The following is a 9,435-nucleotide window of genomic DNA, read 5'->3' on the forward strand; positions in this document are numbered from 1 at the left end:
CCAGAAGGACCCCCCAGCTGCCATCCATTGTGCTGCTGAAGTGTCCCCTGGCCCTGCCGGGGAGCCCCCTGGCACCCACCCCACAGAAGAGGCTGCAGGGCCGGGCAAGGGGGTGATGGAGAAAGACCTGCCAGAGCCCAAGGCAGCTGCTGAGCAGGAGCCACCTGGCCCTAAATCCACCTTCCAGGCTGCAGCACCACCACCAAAACCGACCCGAGAGAGCATCCTGCCCACCAAGGCACCTGCTGCGCGGCCGTGGAGGCACCAGCCGCTTCTCAGCATGGCGCAGCCCAGCAGCAGCAGCAAGGACATCGTGCAAGCCTTCATCAGCGAGATCGGTGAGCAGCAGGGCTGCAGGGTACTGGGCTGAGTGTCGCCAGCCGGTGGGCTGGTGTTCCGGCCGGCAGCCCATGGACCAGCTGGCACGGGTCCCTGGCACTCCTTGGGGGTGAGAGTGGCAAAGCTGCACCTGCAGGCTTGCAGTCTTCCCAGCGCCCTGCCGGGACGTTGCCTCCAGTTGGTCTGGAGTGACTCTGCCCAAACTGGTCCCTCCTGGGGCTGCAGAGCTGGGTGCTCCTGTCCCTGCTGTGGGACATGCAGAGCTGCTGCAAGCTCTGCTGCTGCTTCTCCCCCCCGGTGCTTGCCCTGTTACCCAGGGAGGCTGATTCAGGGGGAGAATGGGGCCGGGGATGCATCCCCATGGTGCCGGGAGGGTTTTGGTTGACCTAACTGGCTGTGTTCTCTCCCTGGCCCAGGGATTGAAGCCACCGACCTGTCCAGCCTGCTGGAGCAGTTCGAGAAGTCTGAAGGTGCGGATGTGGCGCATTGTCTGTCATGGGGCTCCCCCTGTGCCCTGCCAGCCTCACTGGGCTGCCCGTGCTGTCCATGGGGGGACCAGGACACTGCTGCCTGTGGGCTGGTGTTACCCTGCCTGGGTGCCTTGTCCCAGAAGGCTGTCTGCCTCCATCTCCTTCCTGGCATGAGAAAGCTACTGGGGGTCCCTGGAGTGGCCAAGGGGAGTGGTGAAAAGCCCAGGAAGGAAAGGGGATGTGCAGCTCCTCTCTGCAGGGAGCTCAGTTTGGGCTGCTGTGAAACCTCTCTGTCTCTATATATCTCCCTATGTGGGGTCTGTCCCCTGGCCTCCTACCACCATGACCTGTGTGCTCTCTTTTCAGCCAAGAAGGAGGAGGCTCCTGTGCAGCCCCCTGAGGACAAGCGGCCAGCAGGGAGCTCTGGGTGAGTGCTGAGACCTCCGCGGCCAGTGCTCCAGCATGGAGCCTGATCGAGGGCTGAGCCCTGCCTTTGGCCAGGGGCATGGGGCAGCTCTCAGTCCCGACACGGTCTGAAATCTGCCAGAGGCTGTGTTGTCCAACCCAGGAGGGGCTGAGCTCCTTGCTGGGCTGGGGGCCAGAGCTGGCACTGAGGAGGGAAAATTGAAGGAAGCAATGATGGACATGACCAGGCTGTGCAAGCCCCATCCTTGCAGCTCTCAGATTTTCAGTTCCCACTGTCAAGGCAGGGGGGAAGCTTGGGCAGGTGCCCCAGACGAGAGTGCTGGGGCTGCAGTTTGGCTGCTGTGTTTGACAAAGCTCCTTTCCCCTTCCTAGGCCTGAGACCCAGCAGGACAGGAAGCCCCTGGACAGCCTGCAGGCCTCTGAGCTGGCCAATGTGGCAGGTAACGCCCGGGGCGAGGCAGGGGGGAGCCCACCCTGTCCTGGCAGGGGCTATGGGGCTGGGGAGAGACCCTAGGGCTTGAGGGAAGGTGTGGCTGAGAGGGAGCCCAGCCGGACAGGTTGCAGCAAGGGGCTGCTCTTCAAAGCTTTCTGGTGCTCTCACAGGCCTCACGCCTCCAGCAACGCCCCCACACCAGCTCTGGAAGCCGTTGCCTGCTGTCTCACTGCTGGCCAAGCCTGGGTCTGCACCCCAGGAAGGCCCCCAGAAGATGGCCATGCTGACGAAGGCCAAGCTGCTGCCCCCAAGCAAAATCCAGGGGAAGAGCCAAGCACCGGCCCCTGCCAGCTCTGCCCCCAGCCACGTCTGCTCGGGAGACCACGACTACTGCATTCCCAGTGCAGCACGGCCGGGGAGCACCGGCAGACAAAACGCAGCCCCCTGCTGAGGGCGGCTCCCGCTGGAACGTCAAGCACCACCGGGACATCACCATCAAACCCATCTCCTCCTTAACCAAACGGACGCTGGACCAGCCTAAGCCCACTCCGCCAGTCCCCACCACCACTGTGGGGCCTGACCAGGAGCCTCTGGGGACAGCCTGCCTTGCCCCCCTGGATTATCGGACTAGCGTCCCCAGTGAGGCCACTGCAGGGTGCAGCAGCCCCCCCACCTCGGTGCTGCTGTCTCCAGCCGCATCCCCCTGTCGGGACCAGGAGGTGCAGACTCCCAGTGCCCAGCCTGGCCGCGTTGCTGCCAAGAGGTCCCTGCGCTGCTACCGGAGACCTCGGGACTCACCCAGCCCCTCTGGCAGCAGCTGGAGGGCTGGCCGGAGCCGTGCCAGCCACTCCTTCAGCTCCAGTTCGGATGGAGCTAGTGAGTCCTCATCTTCATCTTCATCCTCGTCCTCCCGGTCCCGTTCACGGTCGTTCTCCCCACCGCCCAAGCGGTGGCGAAGGTAGGTGGTGGAGCGTCTGCCTGGTGGCTCTTTGGGCAATTGCTTGGTGGCCAATCTTTTGCGAGGGTGCCCAGACACCACCTCATTGACCTACTTGACGGCTATATTTGTTCTTTTTGTCCTTGTGGGCCCTCTGAAGGGGTGGCTGGCTCACAGAGACTGGGAAGCTGCTGCGATATCCTGCCAGTGGGTGTCTGGCTGAACCCCATGTCTGGGCAGGCGTTCCTGCAAAGCCACCGCTGAGCCAGGCTTCCTTACTCCTCCCGGAGCACCATGGTCCAAGTCCTTGGCTGCACCTTGGCATTTGGATGCTTTTTCTAGGGTATTATTGCAGGTTTTGGTGTTTGTGCTGTGGGGCTGGTGCAGCCGTAGGTGTAGAAATGAGAGGAACCATAATGGCATCCAGGAGCTGCTGGAGGCAAGCAGAGAAAAACTCGTCTGGCTTGGCTGCCCCAGGAGTCCCCATGCTCCTTGTGGAGGTGGCTGTGTAGGAAAGTAAAGCAGTCTGGTCACTGCAGAGAGCATTTATTTTGGAGTCCTTGTGCATCTCAGTGACACACAGCCTGTCCCAACTGGGGTGGGAGGCACTGGAGCTGGTGAGGGATCCCTCATCTGCCATTCCCTGGATGTTCAGCTGGTTTTGAAGTCCCCTGTCCCAGATATGGGCAGCTCAGGGACTTGTCTGGTCTGGGTTGGGTTTCCAGCAAATGCTGCTGGCCCTGTGCTGGGAAATGTCCCCATGGGCTGTGCCATCCTGACCTGCTGTCCCCGGGAGAATTTGTGGTAGTACCAGGCAGTACACCCTGCTTGGGGCCTGGTTTTCCCCATGGCAGGGACCACCTGTGGGCAGCACGTTTAGAGAAAGACCCTGTTGCTGTCCAGAGGCAGCACAGCTTCGTCCCAGAAGGGTTTCCATCCTGCTGCCCCTAAGCTTTGTGTGGCCCTGCCCAAGAAGCTCTTGCAGGAAGGAGGCTGTGGGCACAGAAGCCCATCTTTGTCCTAGTGCATGCCATGGCCCCTGGTGCAGTCGGCAGCACCCATGGTCTTCATTTGTGTGTCTGTTGAGTGCAACATGGATGCAATGGCTTTGGTGTTATCTCGTGCACTGTGTGGGGCTCAGCACGGCAGCCTCAGCCCCTCCTGGGTCAGGCCATGTGCTCCACGGTCCATGTGTGACTGTTGCTCTTCAGAGGCTGTGCCTGCTGTGAGCCCGTGCCCTTTGTTCTGCAGTGTGTGGAGCCATGTGGAGCGGCATCTCTGTGGTGGTGTTACTGCTTCACAAACTCAGGCAGGGTTTTCCATAGCCCAGCTCACCCTGGGGATGCTCTTGTATGAACAGAGTGTTGGGTACCTCAGGGCGGATGGGAGTCTTTGGCTTCTCATGGTGCTGGGCATGGGAAGGGCTCAGCACTGATCTGTCTCTCCTTCCCCAGATACCGTTCAAGATGTTCCCACAGCTCCTCCTCCCGCTCCAGCTGTGGGTCATGTGGCCGATCCCGGGACAGGTCCTCCTCCTCCTCATCAAGGTCATCCTACACGTCCAGGTCCACATCCCGCAGCCAGTCCCGCTCCCCGTCGCCCCGCAGGAGGAGTAACAGGCGGAGAAGGTGAGTGTGGCCTCTGCAGGGGTGTGAGCTCCTCAGACCCATCTCCTGGCCTCCCGCATCCCAGGCAGGGGTGCACCCACTCCTCCAGTCTCTCTCTTGTGTCTGGGATCACTCTTTTGTCATCCGCATGACCCTGTAGCTCATCTGTCTGGTTTCTGCCCTGCCAGATACAGTTACAACGCACAGGACCACTACCAAAGGCAGAGGATACTCCAGAAGGAACGTGCAATAGTGAGTGCTTTGGGGCTGGGGATTTGGGGCCCCCCCACCCCCTCCATCACTTCAGAAAGCTGTGGACTCTCAGCCTTGCAGGCAGCACTGCTGGGAGAGGCTCTGGCAAGGACATGGGGTGATGGGTGGTGATGAAGGTAGGGTGCTCCGTGGGACAGCTCCTGCTCACCAGCGGGGTTTGGCGGTGCTGAGCCTGCCTTGTTCCTCTCATGGACGGTGCATCCCTGCCCACAGGAGGAGCGACGAGTTGTGTTCATTGGCAAGATCCCCAGCAGGATGACGCGGTCGGAGCTGCGGCACCGCTTCTCTGTGTTTGGGGACATTGAGGAGTGCACCCTGCACTTCCGCTCCGAGGGGTAAGAGCTGCTGGGGAGGAGACGGGGCAGCCCCGTCCCAGAGATGGCTCCTCTTTTCCCATTCTTTGAGGGGATGGTGCAGACCGAGGGGGGACAAACAATGCATTGCTGCTGATCTCCTTCTCTGGCTCCAGGGACAACTACGGCTTTGTCACCTACCGCTATGCCGAGGAAGCCTTTGCTGCCATTGAGAGCGGGCACAAGCTGCGGCGCCCGGACGAGCAGCCCTTTGACCTGTGTTTTGGCGGCCGCCGGCAGTTCTGCAGGAGGAACTATGCTGATTTGGGTGAGTAGTGCAGCCCCCAAGCTGAGCGGGTGGGGGATGACACAACCTGGACCCTTCCTAGAGGTGAGGGTGTCCCTATCCCTGAGGTCAGTCAGGCTTGGGGGAACAGGGCCATGTCCAGGGATAATCCTGCCCTGGGGGAAGGTGGGACAGGGACTCCCCATCCCTCCAGTGCTGTGATGGGAGTCAGGTCTGGTTCTCCACCAGCCCAGCTCTGGAGGTTGGCACGGGAAGCAGGATCGGAAGGAGTTGCTGTGGGAATGGCCAGAACCGTGCCAGCATCCGTGTGGCTCAAGGCAGCCTCTCCCCGTGTCTTCCAGACTCGAACCGGGAGGATTTCGCCCCAGCCCCCGTCAAGAGCAAGTTTGACTCCCTGGATTTCGACACGCTGCTGCGGCAGGGCCCGCAGCCTGCGGAGGTAGCGGCAGGCGAGGCGGAGTGCCCGCCCCCACTTTTATACTCAAATACAAAAGACAAAAAAAGTATGGGGAGAGAGAGAGAGAGATGGGGTTTTTAAGAAAAAGAAAAAGGAAAAAAAGAAATTTGTTTTATAACCAATATTTAAGGAGGAAGGGTCATTTGCCTTCGACCGAAGGGGCCCAGGCAAGTGGCAGCCCCAGGCCTGCCCCAGCCGTGTAATAAATGTGGATGCCCAAACAGCAGCGCTGCCTCGTCTCCTCCTTCACGCAGGCCATTCCCAGGCGTGGGGTTGGACTGTGTCCCCTGAGGACCCCAGGGTCTCCGTACTTGGGTCTGGCCCTATGAAAGAGCACAGGTTGGGGAGTGGGTACAGGAGTGGGCATCTGGGGAAAAATGGGGCAGGACTGGGGTCACCGAGCTGCTCTGAGGGGTCTGTGGCAGCCTCCAAATGGCCTGGCACGGGGTGAATGCCTCTTTGAGGACAGGCAGTGCAGACCCCTCTGACCAATTTTTGAGCTCTGCTGGTGTGAGGACCTGGCATCTCAGTCCTGAAGCGCCTGGCTGGGTTTTGGGACCACCTGCACCTCCCGTGGTGGCCACGAAGGGGCAGTGCAAGATCCTCCTCCACTGCCACTGGAGGCTGGAGTGCAGGGGGCTGAAGGCCTTGACAGGAGCAGGGGCAGGGGTCTGCCTGCTCTGAGGGCAGCGTGTGCGACCACAGCCTCTGCCTGTCCCCTGCAGGAAGGTTACAGGCATCCGCAGTGGGCAGAGCACAGCGTGTGATGGTGCTTGATGCAGGGAGGATGGACAGGGGTGGGGAAGAGGGTGCAGGATGCCTGTCCAGGACCCCCATGTGCTCCAGGTCATGGAGGAAAAAGGCAGTCCCAGGTAGGGATCCCCCAAAGGAGTGTGCTTGGATCTGCTCCTGAGCACCTTCCCTGCACCTCTCCCTGAGCTAGCAATGCCGGGGCCCTGCTTCCCGCTCTAGTGCAGGCGGCTGGGGAAAAGCCCTGCATCAAGCTGCTCCTGGCATCCCCAGCACAGGAATGGGCTGAGCTTGCAGTGCTGACAGGGAACCCCAAGATGGCATCAAGCATCCCAGTTTTGAGACTGGAACAGGCTTGGGCAGGGTGCAGTGGTGCATGGTTGGGCCCCCTCTCAGCACACTGTGGGGTGGGGGGTCCTGCAGCCACCCAGCTTGGGTCTGCAGAGCTAGGGGAGCTTGAAGGGAAGAGATGGGCAGGGCATGGACCCCCCCAGGGCTCCTTGCATTGCCTGTGGAAGAGGGCTGGCCAAAGTCACCCCAGACCCCTTACTTGATGGAGGCTGTGCCCATTCCTCTTGTAGGAGAGCGGAGAGGGGAATAGCAGTGATAAACCCAAGGTGGGGTATCCAGCCAATGCTGCCACTTGGATCATCCTTAGACCTCTGAGACCCTTTGGGAGTGTGGTGCAGCAGTGTTATGGTCCAGAATTAGCACAATGGCTGGAGCCCACTTGTGCCCTCTCCGGATGGAGGGGGATGCTTCTGCTCCTGCCTGTGTGCTGGGTGACCTGTGCTGCTCTGTAGCTTGTCCCGAGGAGGCCTCTATGGTACCCCAGGTATGTGGGGTATGGTGAGGCTGCCAGCGGGGTGAGCTCCCACCCTGTCCTCTCCTGCCTGGCCCTGGACTTTGCACAAAGGAGGGTCCAAGAAAGTGGCTGCAGGCAAAGGTGTGAGTGGGATGGGGGGGCTGGCAGGCAGGGGGCTGTTAATCAGTAATGCAGTTCTTCCAGGGACCTCGACTTGGCAGGAGGGGGTGAAAGTCAGTGCCCAGCAGGAACACAGGAGGAAGACCCCGTCCAAACCCCTTTTACTGCAGCACATGTGCAGCTCCTCTCCAGCCCAGGGCAGCTGGGCCTATCGCAGCACTGACGAGCAGCTCCCTGGTCTCTGAGCTGCCACAGCAGCACTGGAGGCACACGGATCCAAGCAAGATGTTGCAGGGAGAGTGCCTGTTCAACCAGCTGCAAAAAACACCTCCAAGCTGTAGGCTTATTCAGGTCTGAAGAAAGGCTCGTGAGCCCAAAAGCTGGGTTGCCTTCTCCAACCACTTTAGCTGGTCTCAAAGTTTCTTCACAGCCTTTCGTTGAACTGCTGCTGCAGCTGTGGAGACAGGTGAGAGCTGGGAATGTCATCAGAAAGCTTCCTTGGGCACATCCCCTGGCAGAACAATCTCCTGCGGGTGTGCTACCCCTTGGACCCGAGCTGTGTGCATTTGGGCAGCCCTGCAACTGCAGCATTGCCCCAAATGTGTGTGCCGCTGGCAGCAGCACCAACACAGCTGTGTCCTTGTGTTCCTGGGGCTGGGCTGCACGTGGTCTGCTCTCCATGCTCCTGCGGGTGAGGAAAAGGCAGGGAGTGTGAAAGCGTTTGTGTTGCCAGAAGAATTAACACCCTGCTGTTGTGCCCTATAAATCTTTCAAGTGTTAGAGGCCAGCTTTATCCCCCCATGTTACAGTTTAATGGTTTCCGTTAGCAATAACCTGGCCCTGTGTTCTGGGGTTATTGATTTAAGGTCTGCTGTGGAGGGTGTGAGAGCTGCAGAAAGGTGTTTTCCTGCCACCCAGCTGCTGCAAGGAGGCAGCAGGAGAGCGGTAAGCGGTGCAGAGCCAGCTCTCTTTAGGTGCTGGTGTGAGCAGTCTGCAGAGGATCGGAGCACCGCGGTGAGGAACAGCACTTGCAGCACATCTCTTGCTCAGCCGTGCAGCCAGCTGGCACAGCTGCGGAGGTGAGCACAGCTGTTGTGGCAGCATGGATGCATTCCCTGAGCTCTAACACAGGTGGGATGTGCCTGCCTTTGGCTACTGAAGCTGTTGTGTGTGTGGATGAGCCCTGGCTCAATGGTGGGCAGCTCTGTGTGCCTCCTCCGTGCCAGCTGCACCGCCTGGCTGCGCTGCAGACAGCCTAGTTTGGGAGTTTGGGCATGGCTCTGCCTTGGAAGCGCCAAACCTTGGCTCTCTTCTGCATTCCAATAGGTAAGTCCTGCTGGTGGCCACATTGTTGGCCCAGAGTAGTCCCCCTTGCCTTGCAGGTGCCCTTTGGAAGGGGCTGGAGTCCAGCTCATGCGGTACCTGTGGGAATTTCCTCTACCAGAGCCATGCCAGAGGTGAGGGGCAGAGCTGGGGCTTTGTAGGGATCCCAGCTCTTGGAGGGAGTCTCTTAGAAGCAAATCTGCTTCATCCAAGGCACGTGGTGCATGTAGGACAGCCAACCTTCCTCCTATGAGTTTCAGCATCCTTCAGCATCCTGCGCTGCCTGCATGAGTGGCTCTGCCCCAGGCTGCAGCAGCCCTGGGCTGGGGACCACACAGGGGGTGTTTTCTGAGAGGTCACTAAGCAGACCTGGGGATTTCACTCTGTTTCTCTTCAAGGTCTTCTCAACCTTTCTTCTTCTGTTCCTGCTGCAGACTCTACTCTTGTGGTTATCCCTAACGCTCCCTACACCAGGCCCTGCCATCTGCACCCTTCTGCTGAAATGAACTTCCCAGGGGCTGATGCTGATTTCATACCTTCCTCCTCCCTTTCCCTTCTCATTCCCTCTTGAATCACTATGTCCTGAATGTGATCTCCAAGATAGGAAGGCATCCAGAGTGGTCTTTTACCATGGGTGAAACCTGGAAGATGAGGGCCTGTCCTCTATGTGAAAGCTGTTTTGGACCCCATGTGCAAAAGGCAGTGGGGGCAGCAGGAGAGTCTGACAGCAGCGCTCCTTGCACACCTCTGCCTGGAGCCAGAGGCTGCACAGCCCTTGCCCCCATTGCTTTGCAGAGCTCATTTCCTCAGCAACAGCAGAGCCCTTTATCCTCAGGAAAGGTTATTCTGGCACCTTGGGGCTGGATGCTGCCCAGGACTGAGCACCCACATTGCC

The 9,435-nt window shown here is 59.8% G+C and overlaps 1 protein-coding gene across 1 annotated transcript; it reads left to right on the forward strand.

Moving 5' to 3' along the window:
* Positions 1-115: 115 nt before the first annotated feature.
* On the forward strand, positions 116-5,524 carry LOC104539802 (peroxisome proliferator-activated receptor gamma coactivator-related protein 1-like; the record flags this gene model as incomplete). Its single annotated transcript, XM_010183413.1, has 11 exons — positions 116-338; positions 756-809; positions 1,176-1,236; positions 1,608-1,675; positions 1,839-1,979; positions 2,071-2,626; positions 4,084-4,233; positions 4,401-4,464; positions 4,699-4,820; positions 4,955-5,106; positions 5,427-5,524. Coding segments are annotated over exons 1-11 (1,689 nt in total), but the record flags the coding sequence as incomplete, so codon positions are not given.
* Between the last annotated feature and the right edge of the window lie 3,911 nt (positions 5,525-9,435).

The sequence above is a fragment of the Mesitornis unicolor genome, unplaced genomic scaffold (assembly GCF_000695765.1).
Source record: "Mesitornis unicolor isolate BGI_N332 unplaced genomic scaffold, ASM69576v1 scaffold36034, whole genome shotgun sequence".
In the NCBI taxonomy this organism is placed as follows: Eukaryota; Metazoa; Chordata; class Aves; order Mesitornithiformes; family Mesitornithidae; genus Mesitornis; species Mesitornis unicolor.